Genomic DNA, 22,333 nt, shown 5'->3' on the forward strand with positions numbered 1-22,333 from the left:
GTAAAATATTCACATCATTCTTAGTTTAAAACATCACCACAATCAGAGCATCTATTACACCATCTAGCTCCTTCGCTATACCTTGTTTTTTCCCCATTATACTGGATACCTTCATTCCAATCTCTCAAAATGAATTAGTTGACATTATATCCCACTTATCTCCATCCTACTCTCTCTCTTTAAGTTTTACTATTCCTTATGAATACATAGATCAATCAAAGAGAAGCAACAATTATTAAAAGAATAAAAACAAAGTGAAACAAATCATGGCAGGAAGCATCTACAAAATGCCTGTGAGAAGAGATCTTGAAATGAAATTTAAAACACTCAACTGAGTTGAATGACCTGGCCAACAGAGAGAAACTGTTCCATATCCTGGGGGCCAGGACAGCAAAACCTCGGTCACCATGAGGCCTGAACTTTGAGTGTGGCACATTCAGAAGCCCTTGCTCTGATGACTTGAGAGGTTTAGTGTATCTATATATGGGGAGAGTAATTCATAAATATATGGTTGTGCCAAGTTGTGAAAGGATATAAAAGTGATTAAGAGGATTTGAATAAAATTGCTTTGTGATGCCATTATACAGACACAGACTTTAACATCAAATCGATCATTTCTGACAACAATTTTTAATCATCACAACCAAGAAAATAATCCATATGATATTCATCAGCAGATGGAGTACTCATTGCAAATGATGAAAATGTTTAGAATAAGAAATTTTTAAAGTGCTCAGAAAAAATGGAAATTTGAACATCTACAATTCAATGACAATTTTGCCAAACTGCTGATGAAGATTGCCTGATAAGAGTGAAAATTCCAAACAGCTACTAAATTGTTTTAGGATTGTTTTCTCAGCTGCTGTTTCTCAGTTCAAGAATGAACTTTGACCTTCAAGTAACAGTTTTTTAGTGAGTAAAGCCCCATTTGGACAGGATTAACATTACAGGGGGAGGTAGGGATTAAAATATTTAATGTGCTTGTCTGTAATTTAACGCATCTTTCTGCACAGCATTTTAATCATCAGGAAATTTCAGGATGTGTTCTGTAATAGACACAGACATTCCCAAGCCAAAAGCCTCGTCAGTGGGTGCATGGGAATGGGAAGAATGCAGCAAGACTACATAAAGTAAAGTTAATGCATGAGGTGAATTTGAGTCGAAAATCACACTAATTCTCGAAGTCATAACTCAGTGAAATCTAAACACACATAGGCGAAACACATATTGATATCATTCAGTTTCCCTTACACCTTCCGAGGTCATTATTATCCCCCAAGTCCATCAAGAATAAATCTCCATAAATCCAGTTAGAAATAATGAAAAAGAGGCTTCAGAATTTGCTTTAGAATCATTACATTTTTAAGTTTTCTTCAGTAATCACTAATCTTGTGATAGTTGTCTGTTCACCCATGAGTACACTGCAAACAGGAACTGCTAACAGCTAATTTGCCATACTCTTGATGAGACCAGTTCATAAAAATGTAAATAAATACTCTACATGCACATTTGGTGAGCTTTTATGGGTTCTTTCTCTCGTGATGGCTTTGATTTTTTTGGTTTGCAAATAGGCCTAAATGTTGGTAGTATGTTTCCATCCATCAGATTAGCAAAAACATTTTTGATTTACTCAGCCCCCCCCCCAAAAAAGTCAAATTTCCCAACCTGAGAGAAAAAAACGAAAAAGCAGAAAGATAAGCAGTTCTTTATGCAGAATAAAACTTACCGCTTAAAATAGAACGAGGTACCTCCAAACGGGATTTAAATTAAAGGAGGAATAGTGAATTCACAGAAAAACGGTAGGTAATTGTGGCTGTAATCATTACTGGGGAGAAAGTGAATAGTTATCCACATATATGGGTTCCCCCACAGACATAAATCTAGTCCAAATTGGGCTTAAGAAACAATAGAAACACAAAAATGTACTGTCAGCACCTACTTGGTTTCCTGTAAACATCTTGCATGTAACTGTAAATTTGGACTTGGTGTGGAAATACAAAAGTTGTACTGAATCTAGCTCTGTGCTTTACATTATTTAGTTTTTTTTTCTATATTTTGTCCTGCTTTACCAATAATTTAAAAAATATCTGATTTTGTGGTTTAAAAGGCAAATTACATTAAAGGCAGTAGAAGTTGAAAAACTGCTTTATTTAAAACAAAAACAACATGACAAAAGCAGGTCTGACAGTCAGAAATGATGGAGGTGTTCGTCATTGGATACACTGTTTAATTTTATTCTATGAAAGGATCCATTAGTGTGAGGCTTACACTTCAAACAGGACCCAATGTGGTCTATGAATTTTTATGGTAAAGGGAATTTTTGTGGCAGCTTTGATCCCTCCGGCTGTATTTCTCTCCAACATGACATCTGATGGGTCTCTGGCTTCCCCAATCAAACATGATTATCTGTGTTATCTTTGTAACACAATTCCATGATCCCTTGATGGGGACATTTTTCTTCACATAATTCTAAAAATATTAAGATTTTATTGAGGACAAATATTCCAAATATGAAGGATGAAACTGTGTGCAGGGCTGCATCTTGTTCTGTCTCTGCGTGATGTCAGCAATGTCGTTCCAGTCTGCCTCAGTATTAAGAGGCATTAAAAATAGCCGCCAAATGGACTCAAGAAAGAAAGATGAGAAAAAGAGAAAGCATTTCTCTCTTCCTCACTTTTTTGGTCTGGTTTAACATTACAGTGTAGGATTACGACTAAAAGAGAGTGTGTCTCTACAAGGTTTTGTTTGGTTCTCATAAGTCTATAAACATTTCAAACTGACATGCATTCTGTAGGCCATTAATATCTCAACTGTGAATTCTGAGTTTACCTGAACCCGCACCAGAATTTTATTGGAAAAAGGTTTATAATTCAAATTTCATATACTTGATCATATTTCAGTAAAAAGCCTTGTGGTTGTCTGATTTGTTCCTGTTTTAATTTGCTGTTAACGAAAACCGAACAGTTTCTACATGTTTACCTGATGTCTTGATGAATTCAGTACAATAAACCACAGCACTGACACCATCAATACAACAGTTATGTCACCCTCACGACTCCGCTGCTCTGAGTATTTTTTTTTAAGAAAAACACTTTTCTCATTCATTTTTCAATTCCTATTGCTAAGAGTTTGCCTTAGCCATTGGAATGAACTGAAACTATTTACTAATTGTATTATCTACAGTATATAAAAAAGTGATAATTTCAATAGATTAACTATTTATATTATATCAAACAGGGCTTCAATTAAGATAAATCATCTCTCTTCAGTTAAGTTAAATAAAGGCTTACTTTTACAGATAATTTACCATAACTTGGTCAACATACACATGTCATTATTGGACTACTTATGGGAAAGTCAAGGTTACGGGTGCTCATTAGGTATAGTATGTAGTGGTGAGGGTTGGAATAAGCACTGGATGATGACGGGAAAATGCTGAATTGCTACTTTTTGTCATACTAGTGGAGCTAAAAATAGAGATACCAGTGTCAGGCTGTCGGTCCACCACTTTGCTCCAGTCTGAAATATCTCAACAATTCTTGGATAGATTGTCTTGAAGTATCGTATAGACATTCATGTCCCCCTCAGGATGAATTGTGATCCCCTGACTTAGCCCCATCATCAGGTCAAAATTTCAGTTTGTCCAATACTTTGGTTTATGACCAAATACCTTCAGAACTAATGACAGTCCCATCAGCTTCAGCTGTACTTTGTGCTTATTAGCAAATATTAGCATGCTAACATGCAAAACTAAGATGGTGAACATCATAAATATTATACCTGCTAAACATCAGCATATTAGTATAGTTATTTTGTGCAAGTTAGCATGCCAACATTATAATTGAGCTCTAAGCACCACATTACCTAAGCACAGTCTCACAGAGCTCTTAGTTACTAATAACTGTGCTCATTTAAAAAAATGAATTTTCAGAAAGTTAAAATAACACATTATTCATTAAGTCAAAAAGTCAGCTATACAAACATACAGTATACTGTATGTACTGTGCCTGTGTGTTTATGTGTGTGTGTGTGTGTGTGTGTGTGTGTGTGTGTGTGTGTGTGTGTTTGTGTGTGACTTTGCTGTTTCCTGACCAGCCGTGGCTTCTGATCTCTGCTGTCCTGAGTTGTGGAGTGTCAGGAGGAGCCGGCTGTTGCTGATCTGCAGTTCTAGTCTCCAGGACTCTGGGCTCAGCTGCACAGAGAGCAGTAGCCCGTCAGGGTTCCACGTTGTGAACTGGAATTGAACAGAGAAACCCGCCATGATGGCGGATGGTGTAGCTGCCGGGAGAGTGAGGAAGCTGCTGCTGGAGCTCAGGAAGGTGCAGGCAACCACTTGAGGCCACGAGCAGAAGAAGGTCACGTTGCCCTATTGGACAAGAAAGCCAAAGGATAATTTCTGTCTATGATACCTTTAGTCCTATTTTATAATTTTGTGTATCATTTTTATCAATAACAGTAACATGGTACTCATCAATTAAAGGGGACCTATTATGCTCATTTCCAGCTCTATATTTTTATTCTGGGACTCCACTAGAGTAGCTTTTTATGATTCACAGTTCAAAAAAAGTCCTTATTTATCTACAACAGCCTGTTATGCAAGCCCTGAATTGAGCCTCTGACTGAAACGGGCAATATTATCTCAGGCCTCCTTAAGAGGCCTCCTTAAAAGCCCAATTTCTTCTGATTGGCCGAACATCCGGTAGCCTGCTGAGGTGCAGCGAACCCAGTGCATGTGAACACCGCCTCATCCTCTTACCAGTGGGTACAGGTGGTTGGAACTGGCAACTTGTCAAATCCATGCATACATGTTCGAGTCCAAATCCGATTCCGGAATATGAGAGTCGACAGCACGAACATCCGCAGCAACAAAGATTAATGTAAGAAGTCTCTTTACGTTAAATATTATGTCAATTTTCTGCTTATTGTGTGACATAACGGTGGATTTAGTCTTTCAATCACAATAAGTATATTCATTTTGTTCTATATATGCCCCTGTTAATAATGTGGAAAACTTATGCTGTCGGGAAATACAAAAGTTAACATTGCTAGTAAAATTTTATTATTAATGCCATTCTAAACTACTGTAAAGTATACCTGCACCATCGATTATTTGCATACTGGAGTACATTAAATGCCCATAATACTTCTCAACTAGACTGTTTTAGGAGAATGACCTGTGCTTGGAGCAGATGACTATAAAGAAATTTGTGATTTCCTAGTGTTCAGAGCAGTCTGATGCATGAGTTTGTGTCTCACAGGAATTACTTTTACATAAGTTTACCTCATTATTTGAAACTTTGGCCACGTGTAATATGAACATCTGACATTATCATATTATATAGATGACAGAAAAAAAAGGAGAAGCAAATAGGTCCCCTTTCAGATCTGGGTACACGTTGACATCACTAAAGGTTCAAGACATATGAGCAGCCAGACGATCAGTTTGGAAACAAACCGACAGTTTATTTTGATTTTGATTTATTTGGAGGTCAAATTGAAGGGTAATGCACCTGAAATGTCAGTTATAATCCTTCATCTCACAGGAAAATTCCTTGTGCTAGAGTTCAGGTTCTGAAATCAAGTTCCAGTTTGGATCTCATTCACTTTGGGAATTCACCCAAATGAGCTGAGCTGAGCTGAGCTCCAAAGGAATCTCTTATTGAACCTTTTGTCTTTTTTTTTTCTAAGCAGAAAGCAGGTAGCAGGCTTCTCATTGCAGCTGCTACTGACGCTGGGTTCATCATTTGAAATTACAAATATCGCCGGTAGCAGATCATACTAAATCTAATATACTAATTAGGAAAGTATTTTCCAAAATTAAAGTTTTGGCTTGTATTTGGTTAAAGTGCTCTCTGAAAGTCAGTCACTGTTCCTGGGGAAAGATGTAAAGGACATTCTTAAAAATGTTGAAAGCTACACCTAATTACATTCAATAAATTACTCTAAATTGTCTAGAATCCATAAGCGCATTCGCACTAGATTAAGATTTGATAAAATGCTCTTTGTCCCCAACCTTGGTCCTTGCATGACTATAAGTCAAATTTGAAGCAGGAAGTAGGTCTGTAAAGTGGGACGGATGTTTACAATGGACAGTTTGGATTATAATTTTACCATTCATCTTGGTTTTCTTTTTCATATGAGTTTGTTGAGCTCAGGGGTTTGTCTGTCTGATTGTTTGACTAATGTTTCCAGATTTCAATGATTTACTTTGCAAGTACAATGTTATTCTTACTGACCGAAATGATGGGTGGAGAAAAACTAGGGAAATAATGCCAAAGTTGTAATAAACTTAAATTATCCTTTGAGGCCTAGTTGAAATGAATTTCCACCCAATATGTAGGAAAAATAGCATAAAACTAGGGCAGTTTTTAATATATTTTGTAACTGCACACCTGCATCTTTGCTTGGATTACTTTCTTCTTTGAATAGTGAGTCAAGAAGTTTCAGTACAGTTACAATATATTTAAAAAGTAAGAAATAAAGTCAAAATCAAACTCACCACGCTGTAAATCTGTGGCTTGTGTCTCTTTGCCAGGTCGATGATGTTGATTCCATTGTAGTAGAGGTTTTCGATGCAGCCGTGGAAGTTCTTCCTAAGAAAGGTGCCAGGTTTGCCGGGCAGCGGGATGCCTCCAAAGCTCAGCTTTAATGAGGAGACAAAACAGGAGAAGTATGATGCAAGAAATTTATAAGTAATAATATGACAATGAAATTAACATTCTGTTTTGGCATTTTTATGTGAACTATGATGGCACCACCTTGTTTTATAATCAGGAGGTGTTGGAAAGTACAGACTTTCTAATTTGTCTTTAATTAATACTCTGGCAGCTTTCCCAAGCTATTTTTAGTATTTTGGTTCACAATGCACCTAGGTAAGTGAGATCCAGTGAGCTTTCTACAGGGAGCTGATTTCTTAAATGTCGTGTAAGGGTGAAACCTCATTTCTGTAGTCAGGTGGGGCGAAACCTGATTTCTCCTCGAGGTAGGTAAATACTTTTCTGTTTGGGTTTTTACATGTACACATGTGTACAAGGAAAGACAGGTACAAGTGACAAGTACAAGTGATAGCTTTGTTGTTAAAAAAATTATGCAAAAATTATGCAAATATACTGAATTCTTCCTTTTATCAGGTTTCAACAAAGTGTAATAATTACCCTAAGCTTTCTGTTATAGGGGCATACAGAATGTGACGCTGTGTGATTGGATGTCTCTTACTGTAACAGGTAGTTTGCTCCTTCAGGTTTTATGTTCACAGACCTGTACCTTTGAGCTTTCATCAAAGAACCAAACATTTTTTTTAACACAGCTGCTTGTCTGTGGTGCTGATGATTCAACCAGGAGCGCTTCATGACTATTCAAGCCTTGAAGAGCTCCAACTGTCAGTCACCTAACATTGTCTATGAAAACATGAATGGGACTTTTACTTCCAGAACCATGGTAATCTAAAATAACTCCTCCCACTCATTTCCACACATGGTAATGAAAAAGTTCTTCAGTCTTAATGACTGACACGATGGACTGACCTCATAGTCGACCTCCAATGAGTCTCCTTCCCCTTTGGTTTGGAAGTGCTGTGTTTGAGAGTCCATTGTGAGGTTCACCTGCTTGTTGAAGCGCTCAATGATGACAGAGTGCCAATGCTGGTCATCCAGCAGACTACCAACTGTGACGGCAACACGACTGCTGCTGAACCTCAGTCTTGTGTCATCTAACAATAACACAGAAAGACAGAAGACAACACGTGAAAAAAACTCAGTCATCAGATAATTAATGGAAATTTTGATAAATGATGCATCACTGAGGTCATTTTTTCAGAAAAAAGATTTGCTTGTTCCAGCTTCTTAAATATTATGATTTGCAGTGGTAAGTCACATGGCATGGCGACCCTTACGACTTTTAAACTCAACTTGACAGAATTTAAAAAGACTTTCGACTCCACTTTGACTATTACTACTGATTATGGCTTGACCTAAAATGCCTTGATACCCAAGCTCTAAAATAGAAACAAACAGAAGCTGAATATTTGGTCGTATTTTGGCAGAAGGAGTGGTTTAAAAAGTTTCTTTGGACATTTTGAAACTTTTTTCTGCCGATTAAAGTTTTCACTATAAGAGTACATTGTGACTGACATGAACTCAAGATGACCACAGCTGCTGCCAGGCTGTTTTTCTTCTCTAGGTGTGCCAAAAAAGTAACTTTCAGTTCTAGTGATAATAGCAAAAGGACATTTTTTCTGATAACTTTCTATCTTTCTATCTTTTGATGTCTATCAGTGCTTAATTTGTAAATCAGGAGGTCCATGAAAACAGAGAGGGTGCTGTTCTGGCGGATCTGGGAATGTCACAGAACGCATCTGCTGGTCATATCTGCTTGCAGGTGCCGCTGCGCTAGCATCGTTGCTACTATCAATGCTTTTGCTACCTGCTGTGCTTCTGCTATTATCGCCACCCTTTTGATCCGCCAAAACAATTTTGGCCTGCTAGGGTCCGACTGACCTACTGGTTTGAAGAGATTGTCTTTTTGAAATTTTACCAGTTCCCTCCTTGTTGCTCAGGTTCAAATTGCGATAACATCAGCTCAGTGACATGCTAAAAACTCTAAAGTCTCTCTCCCCCTTTAAAAAAAAATTAGATTAAAAATGCATCCAAAATAGGCAAACAAATGATTTACTTTAATGGGAAATAACAGAATAACAGAACCAATAACATCACATTTTTATTTTTCATCACAAATACCATTAGGAGACAAACTTTAACTTTTGGTTAAAGTTTTTCAGATTTTCCTCCCACTAAGTGATCTTCTCGCCTGATAGTGTTTTGAAAGTTTTGTTGCCCGACCAGTGAAATTACTTTCAAGACTATTTAATGATTCTAGTTAAAGAAAGTGAAACTATCAGAATTTTTCCAGCACCAACATCAGTGGACCAAGGAACCAGCTGAGAAATTGCGTTTTTTTCCAGAACCTCAGCCTAGTTGGCAAAGAGCCATCCTCAGCCTTTATTTCACTATCACTGATCAGTTCATTCACAGATGAATAAAATTGATCCTTGAATGATAAATTCAAGGATCAGTTTTATTCATCTGTTTAATTCTAACCTCATTACTCTTTTTTCATTACTAATATTGTATTTATTCTGTTGCTTATAGACATTTACTGACAATAAATATCCTCATTTATCGTTAAGTCGTTGTCTGTGTGTTCTCTTGAGGCAGAAACAAGAGATTCCTGAACTCAGTGCTAAACTACTTCTGACTAAAGACTGGTTACTTTGATTAATTAGATTATTTTGATTAATGAGATTTATTAAATTAATTAATTCATTACATAAATTAATTTCCTGCAATAGCAGGTGGTGCCCTATAACAATTAAAGACTTAAATTTTAAATCTAAAGCATGGCCTTTGTTCTGCTACATTGAATATTACAGAAAATGTATTTACAGATTTTGATAATGATAAAGGAGGTGCCGGATTTAATCAAATAGGTGCCAGTATAGGTACCAGATGTGTTCGGACTGCCTGATCTGCTTGTGGTCCTGCATTTACAGGGGTTGTTTACAGATGACATCCCATATTATGATTGGCTGTACGTCAGAAAGTGTACGGATCGGGGACTGTGCAAAAGGGTGGCCAGTGTTATGGCAAAGAGTTATGGCTGAGTCAGAGTTATCAGTTTTTATCCCTCGCTGTCTTTTTTTGGAACAGCATTTAAATCAAGACTATTTTGTAATATACCTTTGTATATCCCTGCTTAGTTTCACCAAGAAAGCACTTTGCCAGCACTACAATTTACACGGTAGTTCATCGAGTTCAGCAGCTAGCTTGTTGCAACTCTGTAGTGGAAAGTGTTTACTTTGATAACAACACTTCCTACATTTCTTTATCAGTTGTTCCTCTCAATGCCGGGGGTTAAGGGAGAATATTAAGTGTATAGCTTTGTTTTTAATTGCTAAATAGCAGAAATCTGACATATTTTTTTCAACAGTCACAATCAGTGGTGAGTTATGCTTCTTTTTGGAAAACTCAGTGGAAAAAATTTTCAGTTTTTCAGTTTCAGAAAGATCTGCAGGGGTTGCTATCTTAAAGATAAACTCAGTGGAGTTATCTTGTACTTGGAAAGTGAACATAATGGCTGGTATATATTATTCATTCTTAATGTGGATAACATCGATCTCCTTCATGCCAATCTAGGTATTTGGACAGTGAGACAATTTTTGTAATTTTGCCTCTTTACACCAACATAATGGATTTGAAACAAAGCCGTCAAGATGTGATTGAATTGAATTTTTCAGCTATAACTCAAGGGGTTTAACAAAAATATTGTATTAACCATTTAAGGAATGTAAGGAATTACAAACATTTTTATGCATAGACCCTCATTTTCAGAGGCTCAAAAATAATTGACTGACAATCTCATGGCCACGCATGGCCTGTTCCCTGTTCCCATTATTACATGACAAATTAAGCAGATAAAAGGTCTTCGGTTGACTCCAAGGTTGAATTTGCATTTTGTAAGCTGTTCATGGGAACTCTCAATATTTGGTCCGAAGAGGTGTCAATGCAAATGAAGGAGGCCATCATTAAGCTGAAAAAACAAAACAAACCTATTAGACAGATGGCAGAAACTTTAGGAGTGGCCAATCAACAAATTAGTACATTCTTAAAAAGAAGGAATGCACTGGTGAGTTCAGTAACACCAAAAGGCCTGGAAGACCACAGAAGACCACTAAAGTGGATGATCACAGAATTCCCTCCTTGGTGAAGCAAACAAATTCACAACATCTAGCCAGGTCAAGAACATTCTCAAGAAGGTAGCCATATCATTGTCAAAGTCTACAATCAAGAGACACCTTCATGAATATAAATACAGAGGGTTTACCACGAGGGACAAACCACTGGCAGCACTCAAGAACAGAAAGGCCAGTTAGACTTTGCCAGAAAACATCTAAAAAAAACCTGCCCAGTTCTGGAACAAGATCCTTTGGGCAGATGAAACCAAAATTGACTTGTACCAGGCTGGTGGACAGTATGGAGTATGGAAAAGGAAAGAAATGGCTCATGACCCAAAGCACACCACATCATCTGTCAGACATGGTGGAAGGCATTGTTATGGCATGGGCATGTATGGCTGCCAGTGGAAGTGGGTCAGTGATGTTTAATTGATGATATGACTGCTGATAGAAGTAGCAGGATCAATTTTGAATTGTACAGGGCTATACTATCTGCTCAGATTCAGCCAAATGCTTAAAAACCGATAGGATGGTGCTTCACAGTACAGACGGATAATGACCCATAACATACTGCGAAGGCAACCCAAGAGCTTCTCAAGGCAAAGAAATGGAAGATTCTTCAATGGCCAAGTAAGCCATCTGACCTCAACCAAACTGAGCATGCTTTTCACTTACTGAGGACAAAACTGAAGGCAGAGAGACTCACAAACAAGCATCAACTGAATGCGGCTGCAGTAAAGGCCTGGCAAAGCGTTTCAAAGGAGGAAATCAGCATTTGGTGATGTCAATGGGTTCCAGATTTCAGGCAGTCATTGTAGTGTCTGCAGTTCAGCCTTATCCACCACCTGATGTGGCCTCTAATAGTCTATGTAATCCCCATCACCAGAGTCAAGAAACTGGAGAGAACAGTCAGTTAATTTATCAAGAAATGGCTTTGACTCCCGCGTTGCATCAGCAGTATTGGCTTGTATGGGAAAGGTGCTTTAGAAATGCCTGTCTCAGGCCTCACTGAAGAGTATAAATGCACCAAGTCGAGGCTAAATATGATCCTGGCTGAGTCATAAGATGCTATGATTCAAGCAGCTGCACCAAACGCCATCCCTCCACCAACACCTGGCTTGTCACCCACCATCACCTTTGTACCTGCAGGACAATTCTCATAGAATCTATCTGCAAAAAGGGAACCAGACCTACTGAAGACAGCCAGGGACTGGAAAAATGGAGGTTGACCTATGTCAGAAGCTCTCCTTTCTGCCAGACATAATCACAACCAATCTCAGGCCAGACCTGATCTTGTGGTCAACTTCCCAAAAATACCTTTACTTGCTATGTGCCTAATTTTCAGTCTTAACATGACATAAATTAACCAATGAATGATGGTTTTACTGTATAAAAAGTGGCTGATTGCTTTCAGTTTTTTTTTCACAATGGCAGAAACGAGAGCTCTCTGAGAACATCAGAAATGCTATAATGAAAAAACGTAACAATTCCAAAGCCTACAAAGCAATCACCAAGGATCTCAGAATCCTTGTTTCAACAGTTTTTAATGTTATCATGAAGTTCCATAATCATAAAACTGTTAAGATGCTTCCAGGACATGGCGCTAAGAAGAAACTCAATGGAAAAAACACCATGTAAGACATCTGAAGAGCTGACCTGGTTTCAGCCTGTACCATACGCTGCACACTAAACCGAGTAGGGCTCCATGGGTGAAGGCCAATGAGGACACCACTTTTGAAAGAAAGGAACAAATAGGCAAGACTAATGTTTGCCAAAAACTTTAATAGATGGGATACTGTTCTATGGAAAAATGAAACGGAAGTAGATCTGTTTGGGTATGTAGGGTTTCAGTTTGTTTATAGGCAACAAAATGAAGCCCATAAGGAGAAGAACACCCTGCCTACAGTAAAACATGGTGGAGGTTCTATCATGCTGTGGGGCTGCTTGCTGCAGCCCCAAAGCAAGCAGGCATTGAATGTATCAAAGGAATGATGTAATAAGAAGTTTACCAAGGCATTTTACAGCGAAATGTGTTACCCAGTGTCAGAAAACTAGGTTTGAGGCAAAGGTCTTGGGTCTCTCAGCAGAACAACAACCCAAAGCACACATCCAGCAGCACAAAAGAATGGTTGAGAATGAAAAGATGGACTGTTTTAAACTGGCCAGCAATACGTCCTGACCTAAATCCTAACCTTTGAAGAGAGTTGAAATTTGCCATAGCAAAAACGGACACCTGCAAACTTAAAAGAGCTTGAACGCATAGCAATGGAAGAGTGGCAGAAACTACCAGCAGACAGGTGCAAGAAACCTCTAGATGGCTACAAGAAACATTTAGTAGCTTGCATTATTTGCAAAGATTCTGCAACCAGTAATCAGTGAAGGGTGCCAATAATTATGTCTGGGGTACATTTTGTGTTTCTATTATGTGTACATATATATATATATATATATATATATAAATTTCTGTTACTGTGAATATTTAAGTGAGTAGAAGATAAACTGATCTCCTAAAGGCATAAAGTTAAAGATGAAACATTCTTTTTAACACTATTTTGAACAAGATTAGTGTATAATTTTTGTTTTGTACAATTTTCTAGCGTAAAAAAAAGGAATGGAGCCCCATACAAAAGTTTGTTACCCCAAGAGATTTGAGCTCTCAGATAACTTTTACAATTGTCTCAGACCTTAATTAGCTTGTTAGGGCTATGGCTATGGCATTTCCAGGCAGCCATTTTCCTCAGTTAGTAATGTAATTAATAAATGGCAGTTAACAGGAACAGTAGAGGTCAAGTTGAGGTCTGGAAGACCAAGAAAGCTTTCAGAAAGAACTGCTTGTAGGATTGCTAGAAAGCCAAATAAAAACCCCCATTTGACTGCAAAAGACCTTCAGGAAGATTTAGCAGACTCTGGAGCGGTGATGCACTGTTCCACTGTGCAGTGACACCTGCACAAATATGCCCTTCATGAAAGAGTCATCAGAAGAAAACCTTTCCTGCATCCTCACCACAAAATTCAGGATCAGAAGTATGCAAAGGAACATCTAAACAAGCCTGATGTATTTTGGAAACAGTCCTGTGGATGGATTAAGTTAAAATAGAACTTTTAGCAAAGATATGTTTAGAGAAAAACGGCGCAGAATTTCATGAAAAAAGAACACCTCTCCAACTGTTAAGCACAGCCTGGATCGATCATGATTTGGGCTTGTGTTGCAGCCAGTGGCACAGGGAATATTGGTAGAGGGAAGAATGGATTCAATTATATACCGGCAAATTCTGGGAGCAAACATCACACTTTTTGTAAAAAAGCTGAAGATGAAAAGAGAGAATAATGAGAGAATAATGATCTTAAACACACCTCAAAATCCACAACTGACCCCTTCAAGAGGTGGTTTTGCCATGGCCCTCACAGTCCCCTCACCTACATATCATTGAAAAAATCTGCACATAGACCTCAAAAGAGCAGTGCATGCAAGATGGCCCAAGAATCTCACAGAACTAGAAGCCTTTTGCAAGGAAGAACTGACAAAAATCCCCAAAACGAGAATCGAAAGAACTATAAAAAGTGTTTACAATACAATATACATGTATATATACGTAGTGAACCTATACATAAACAGATATAAAATAATTACATGTAAAATTTGGCATCTACATTTTATTAGATGTACAATCACACAATCAAAGTTTGCTTATTTAAATGCTAGTCTGCAGTATGAACATCCATACATTTTCCGACGTGCAGTCATAATGTGTGACGTCATTTACAAACGCAGGACCCAAAACAGATCTGATAGGTCATCTGGTACCTACGCTGGTACCAATTTGGAGGGTCCTGGAACCTGTTCTGGCAGGATCAAACACAAAATAAGCCCTGGATTGAGCAATATAAACATGTTTTTCTGCAAAACCCTTTTTTCTACTCCTCAAAAAGCATCAGTGCTCGTTTTGCATCAACACCTTTATCTGTAAGAAATAGTCAAGATTTTATGATTTAAAGAAACTATTTGATCAAAGAATACGTATATAAGACTAAGAATCTGACCAAGTATAGCAATACCACCTTTCAGTTTCTGAAATTCCATCATTTGAGCACATTTCTGTCACTACACAAAAAATACTGAGGTTCAACATCCAGCCCTAGCCATGGCCGGAATTTTACAAAGGGGGTCAGGAGTCCAACTCAGCCCAGGGGCAAACCAACCACCCTTTTCTTACTACCCACCAATACCCCAAAAAGTCTGTAAAATTTTGAGATTTTTATCTTTTTTTACATTCTTTACTTAATTTCACTGTTATGTTTTATCATCAAAAACAATCCAAATTAAAGGTACTTAGTCTAAGCAGCACTAGAATTAGCCTTAATAATGAAAAAAATAGAGTATAATTACACAATCTGTATCTTGTAGTTATAGGGATCTGTATTTCATGGTTGTAACATTTTTTAATTACAACATACAGATCTCATTAGATGTGAAGTCACAATTTCGAAATTATTTCATTTTCTCATTTATTCATTTTTGTGGTAAATGCAGAGTGCCTATATAGTGATTTGTGTGTAATTGTATGTATGTAAACTCCTCAGGTCAGTAAAAAAGCTACCTATATTTCACCGCTGCCTTTCAACCTGTACCCTAACCTCTTTGTGTTTCTTTTCTCTTGTTCTTGCTAGAAGTTTATTCTGTTTTGTCCTCAGCCCCAGAGCAGTCTGTTTACTGTGAACTGAGCTGCACAGTCCTCTGGAAGACATCAATTCCAACTGAAAATCTATAAACCATTTAAAATAATTTATTTATTTTCTCTTACTTCCAGTAAAAAAAAACGTGAAACCTGAAAATGATAAGCTGCAACCACAGTCTAAATGACAACATGGCCATGAAAACATAGATTTCTTTAGGAACCTGCTGATTCCTGGATTTTGGTTTACTGCTTGCTACTACAGCCACCAAATTTGGCAGATTAGCCAGGGTTATGGATAACTGGGACCCACCATGGCTGATAATAGGCTGACAAAGCTGTCAATCAAGGGATCAGGCTTCATTGTCATGTTAAAAAACATGTATTTGGAAAGTGAGGTTGTTAAACAGTTTTGAATCACCTAGGTTGAGGTAGAGGGCCAGTTTTCCTCGGTGAAGCTCCAGGGTGATGTAATCTCCCCTCTGTCCCTCCCCATGCAGTAAAACCCCCTCTGCCTGGCGGCTCTTGAAGCGCAAAGAGATCACATCCTTCACTGTCGACATGGACTTCTGGTTGAATCGGTACAGCAAAGAGCTTCTGCCATCAAAGTCTGCCACATCTGATTCTAAAAGAAAGATCAGTCGTTAGAATAAAAACTGTAAAGGATCCTGAATAACACATGCTATATGCTCCGATGCAGAGCCAAAACATGTATGACTTATTTTTAATAAATGACTCAAATTTAAAAAATCTCTAAAGTTAAGGAACATATAAAATCACAAACCTGATATTTCGATTATCAGATTAGCTGCATGTGAATTTAAGACTGTGTTCAGGCTGAAAATAACTATGGATCAAATAAACATATCTGTTTTGGTGTAGGCACATTGCTTCTACTACAAGTAGACGATAAAACCTGAACTAAGAAGTTGCAAATCACATACCAAGATGCTGCAGAGCATTTTAATGAGCCATTAGCAACATGCACAGTAAATAGTAAAATTAGAACACTGTTATACAAGGCTACAAGGTATTCTGTCTGATATCTGTGCTTGTGTGTATTTGATTGGCTGACACATTGTGCTTCTTTTCTGCTGTACCGAAAGTGTTTAGGGTGAGACACACGGGAAGCATGTAACCAGCGATCCACTGGTTGCATACACAGTGTGAAGGCAGGTGCATTGCACGGACGTTTCGGCCAGCCGTCCCTTCCTCAGCGTGCAAACTGGCAAATGTTACAACCAAGCACAGGTAAGCTGATATTTATTTTTTTACATCACATTTTCCATGTCTGCAAATTATATATAGATATCCATACAGAAAGTTTTGAAAACCACTACTCAGGCAACAAAAAAATAAAAACAAGTAACAAAAACATCATGGTTAAAAAAGGTCACCAGTGCGAAACCAGTTAGTGAACCACTCTGGTCCAACCTTCCTCATGTTTCTCTCCAATATCTGTTGTGAACTGTTCAAACACGGTAACTGTTGTAGTTTCAAAGTTTTATAATGCATACCAATCAGCCGTAACATTAAAACTGGCAACTGTTTTTAAAGTTGTGGCTGTGTATTTTGTGTATTTTAAACATTGTGCTTGACCCCCAACCGCCACTGTGATTTCTTTCTTTCTTACTACTACTAGTATTGTGGTTCTATATTGTAACTGCCTAGGTTGCGCTCCCTCCCTTGACTCACCATTTTTCTTCATTTGCCTTCATCTTGCTATGCTCACATTTTTCTCAAAACTTTCCTAAGTTCTATTTCAATGCCACCTCATTTGACCAATGTTCAAGATGTAATGCCATCAGTACACAATGTTACATCACAACTACCTATATTTGCTGACCGGGACAGTTACAATTCATTATATATATATATATATATATATATATATATATATATATATATATATATTTATTTATTTTTTTCCAACTTTTAAGCAGGATGGTACAGATATCATGCTTCGGTGTTGTGGCACAGAAAACACTGCATGATTAGAGGGAAGAATGGATTTCACTAAATGTCAGCAGTCAAGAAAGTGAAACTGAAAACACTTCTAAAACAGGACAATGATCCAAAGCAGACCTAAAAATCCACTATGAACAACTTCAAGAGACACAAAGTGAAGTGTTTGGAACGGCCTTCATAATCCCCTGACTGGAACATTACTGAACAGATCTTAAACATGCTGTGTGTTCAGCCTAAAAATATCCCTGAACTTTAAGTGATCTGCAGGAAGACTGGTTGAAAATTCCTAAATAAAGAACATAAAGACTCTTAGCTGCTACAAAAAAACTGTTCCCAAATCCTGATATCTGCCAATTGGGGGATTACTAACTTGGCCAAAACTTTTGCACATGCCACAATTAGTTTTTTTTCTCCTATTTTCTAAGTTCATTCAATAGAAAGAAACAGTGCATTAACATTTGAGGAAAGGATCGTTTTTAATGTAAGTTTGCTGCAGGGGTTGTATTCACTTATTTTCCATTCAAAAATCAACAAAATGTATAATTTGCCCATGGGTGGCCAAACTTTTGCATACAACTTCCTCTTTTCTTCCAGGACTATTCCTGGGAAGAAATTTCTCTCTGTTTGTTTCCATTGTTTTTGATATGTAAGGTTAAGTTTCTTTAAACAAGTGTTAAGAGAATTGATGAAAGTTGATGTTTGTACATTTTGGGTAAAGTTAGGTAAAGTTTTATTTATTTTGGTGCATAAATATGTTAATTAGAGGAGAATATTTTGGAGGTATGTGGCTGTGTAGCTCAAGCAAACCGTTGAGACCAGTATCATGCCGGTGCGTAGCAATAAATTACTGAAAGACCGAGGGAATCTTCCCTTCATCAAGTTACACCAGCCACATGAACATATGAATTGGTCATTCTTGGTGTGAGTGTGGAGGTTAGACGTACAAAGTGAGCTCTATCTGAGGGTGATTTGAAGTGCAAGGTGTGTGTCACTCACTGAAAGAGCATCCGTACACCTCCACTCTGAGGCCCAACCAGCCACTAGGATTCCAGTCCAGAGGGACGAAACGCAGGAAACGGGTTCTCACTGACTGGGAAAGCTTGTTCTGGACGACAGCCTCTGAATTCACATTCCCCACAAATCTCTGCAGGAACAGAGACAACAATTCTGGTTATAATGGTAGTATTAAATTGAGGCAAACAGATGTACCAAGGTTCCATTGCGAAGTAACAGAAATGACCTCCGATCAGAGGAAAATTAACAGTAATATTTCCATTGGTAAGCAAAAACAGCCTTTTTTATAAGATGAATGGCTGAAATTTAAGAAGAGGAAAACATCTAAATCCTTTCAATAGCAAAGTGCTAACAGAGGAACAGTTTTCCTTCCAGAGCAGCAAAAGAGTGAAGCAGGAAGAGCCAGAGGATGTTACAACTGCAGCTCTGACACACATAACCTGGAACAATTTTAAACCTGCAACACTTTTTCAAAACAAGGAATTAACTGTTAACAGAATTTTAGAAAGAGCAAGTCCTCCAACCTAAATGATAAAATACTCCTTTTGGAATCACTTTATAAAATGGTAAAAATGAGCACTGACTGGTGTAACACTCCTATCATCCAGCTTCCAATGTTTCTGAAACCATTACTAATGACCATCATAAAATTATTTGTATCAGTGTTTTCTGACCGGTCAACACTATGTTTAAGAATGCTTAGCTTTAAGCAACTATAGTTCTGTTCACACCTTGAGGTCACTTAATTTGGTTGAGACCAAGGGAAAAAAAGTCACATTGTTGCCTTTTTCTGGTCTGGTTTGTGTTTATACTGACTTTTTACAAACAAACCAAGAATAGTAAACATGAATTTATATAAAGACTGACAGGTAACTCATTAATTGGAAAGTTTTCATGATGTCATCCTGCATCATCGTTGCCCCAGGCTCAGCATAGGGAAATCAGGGCAGCACATTACTGAACCTGTTGTGTTTATCTTCACAAAGAACTCGAAATTATAGAAATTATTGATTATTAGCATAGTTAGTTGAACCTACGACTCAACCTCATACATATATCATAAATACTGATGAACGGACAGAAATTGAACAACAAAAGAGACCTTTTGTATATGAATATTACGGGACGATAGCTACTGTTTGGCCATCATGTTTCACTCCCTTTTTATTGGGGAACTGACACAGCTCAACAGACTCTTAACTTTTCACTTTTCACTTTCTGATTGATTGGGGAAATCCAATCTGGAAAAAGTACTGTGCATACATTAAATGTTACTACAGTGATTGTGTAAAAATGTAGGCTATACAGCACTTGCACAGATCACTTAAGATTGCTCCTTAAACAGTTCAAAACCTGCAAATGGGGATCCAAGATGGTAAAAATGCCTACAAAAAACGCTGAAGCAGCAATGAGGGACGACAAAAGCAAAAAGCCATCTACATCACCCCTGGCTAGCACTAACTAATTTGAAGCTAATATTGATACTCCACCGACATGGTTTGCTGGCGAAATGGAAAAAGGGTTCAACAAAATTCAAGCCTTTATGGATAAAAAATCTGGACAGAGGGGACAGATATGTTTTTTGACAAGGGGCACATTGGTGCCCAATTGGTCACTATGCTTAATATCTATGGACCAAACCATGATGACTCTAACATCTATGTGAGCCTCTTTCTTAAAATCTCATGCATCCCTTAGTAGCTTATAATTAGTGGTGATTTTTGGTTAGTTGAGGTTTTAACCTGGTATTAGACCCCATTATGGACAGATCCTCCTCCACTGCTAAACCTTTAACTTCAGTTGCTAAGGCCCTCAAAAAAGAACTTTCAGACTTAAATTTACTCTGTGTATGGAGGGAGGGATGTAAGTCTCAATGTGAATATAGCTTTTTCTCGCATGCGCACAACAGCTGCTCTAGGATTGACACCTTCTTTATTCATGCAGCAAAAATTCATCTTTTCTAATCCTGTGATTATTAAGCCAAGACATTCAAACCATACACCTCTTTTGCTCCAAATAGCTAGAAAGGATTCTCACACAAACCCCAAACATTGGAGATTTCCCTGCCATTAGATAATTATAGTGACTTTATCAAATCAATTACTGCGCAGCAGGATTGGTTTTTAACAACAAACAGAAATTCTGCTTCTCTATCTAATGCAGGGCCATGGGATCTGGTTGGAACTGAAGGAAGGACGAATACAGCCAAATACAGAAAGGCTCTTGAAGAAAAACGTGCTCCATGTGACTGTTCACCTTTCAGCACGACAATGCCCTGAAGATACAGCCGAGAAAAAGCTAGAATGGGTTTGGGACAAGTCTGTGACTGTCCTTGACTGGCGCAACCAAAGCCCAGACTTGAACCCCATAAAACATATGTGGAGAGACCTGAAAATGGCAGTTCACAGATGGTTCCCATCCAATCTGACGGAGCTTGAGAGAATCTGCCAGGAAGAATGTGGATAAACTGCCCAAATCCTGGCGTGCATAGCTTACAGAGACTTACCTAAGAAAATGTCAGGCTGCAATTGTTGCCAAAGAGGCTTCTATGAAATATTGTATTAAGGGTATGAATACTTTTGTAAATGATAGATTTCAGTTTTTGATTTTTAAGAAATTTGCATGCTTTCACTTTGTCATTAGGGGTTATTAAGTATAGAGTGATTGGCAGTGTTATCCACTTACAATTAAATCTATGACACAAAGTGAAAAAAGTGAAGGGGTCCTATGGCGGAAATTGCTTTATTATAGACTCAACACTCTGGAAATAATACACAAAACACTGACCGGTTGAAGAATACATATATTCCAATATGCAGCTCTGGAAAAATTTAAGAGACCACTGCAAATGTTTCTGAAATCAGCATCTCTACATGTATGACAGCCATTCCATTCCACTGTCTGTTGAATTCCAACACAAGCACACCTCACTCTATTTAATGAGGTACTGATTAGGTGATCACCTGAACCATATTTAACGAGGAAAAGTACAAAGACCACTGCTGTGGTCATCCCTATTCTCTTGCAATAGGACCAGCTGGATGGCAAAAACAGTGCTAGTAGTACCTCAAAAGTAATTTGAATCAAAAAATAGATAATGACCTTGCCAAAAGAAAAGCTGAAAAGAAAAGTTTTGAGTGAGGAAAAGAAGGGTTCAATTCTGGCTTTACTGGCAGAGGGATACAGTGAGTGTCAGGTTGCTTCCATCCTTAAAATTTCTAAGACGGCGGTTCATAAGAACAAGGTCAAGCAAAAGATGTTGGGGACAACAAAGCTACAGACCGGCAGAGGGCGAAAACGACTCTACACTGACCGGGATGACCGTCAACTCATTCGAATGTCAGTCAGCAACCATAGGATGACATCAAGTGACCTACATAAAGAACGGCAAATGGCAGCTGGGGTGAAATGCACAGCGAGAACGGTTCGAAACAGGCTCCTAGGGGCAGGGCTCAAGTCGTGTAAGGCTAGAAAAACGCCCTCCATCAATGAGAAACAAAGAAGAGCCAGGCTGAGGTTTGCAAAATACCATAAGGATTGGACCATAGAGGACTGGAGTAAAGTCATCCTCTCTGATGAGTCCAATTTTCAGCTTCGTCCAACACCTGGTCGTCTAATGGTTAGACGGAGACCTGGAGAGGCTTACAAGCCACAGTGCTCGCACCCACTGTGAAATTTGATGGAGGATAGGTGATGATCTGGGGGTGCTTCAGCAAGGCTGGAATCGGGCAGATGCGTCTTTGCGAAGGACGCATGAATCAAGCCACATACAAGGTTATCCTGGAAAAAAATTTGCTTCCTTCTGCTCTGACAATGTTCCTCAACTTAGAGGATTTGTTTTTCCAGCAGGACAGTGCTCCATGCCAAACAGCTAGGTCAATCAAGGTGTGGATGAAGGACCACCAGATCAAGACCCTGTCATGGCCAGCCCAATCTCCAGACCTGAACC

General features: G+C 38.2%; 1 protein-coding gene across 1 annotated transcript in view; it reads right to left on the minus strand.

Annotated features, from left to right (window-relative positions):
* Window positions 1-22,333, minus strand: part of LOC120801588 (contactin-associated protein-like 5) — a 128,947-nt gene that overhangs the window by 55,548 nt on the left and 51,066 nt on the right. The window contains exons 4-8 of the mRNA XM_040148737.1: window positions 18,367-18,514; window positions 15,824-16,027; window positions 7,524-7,708; window positions 6,500-6,643; window positions 4,093-4,366 (exon numbers count right to left, since the gene is read on the minus strand). Coding sequence (XP_040004671.1) covers window positions 4,093-4,366; window positions 6,500-6,643; window positions 7,524-7,708; window positions 15,824-16,027; window positions 18,367-18,514 — 955 coding nt within the window. The remainder of the gene's footprint in view (window positions 1-4,092; window positions 4,367-6,499; window positions 6,644-7,523; window positions 7,709-15,823; window positions 16,028-18,366; window positions 18,515-22,333) is intronic.

Source organism: Xiphias gladius, chromosome 16 (genome assembly GCF_016859285.1).
Source record: "Xiphias gladius isolate SHS-SW01 ecotype Sanya breed wild chromosome 16, ASM1685928v1, whole genome shotgun sequence".
Lineage (NCBI taxonomy): Eukaryota > Metazoa > Chordata > Actinopteri > Istiophoriformes > Xiphiidae > Xiphias > Xiphias gladius.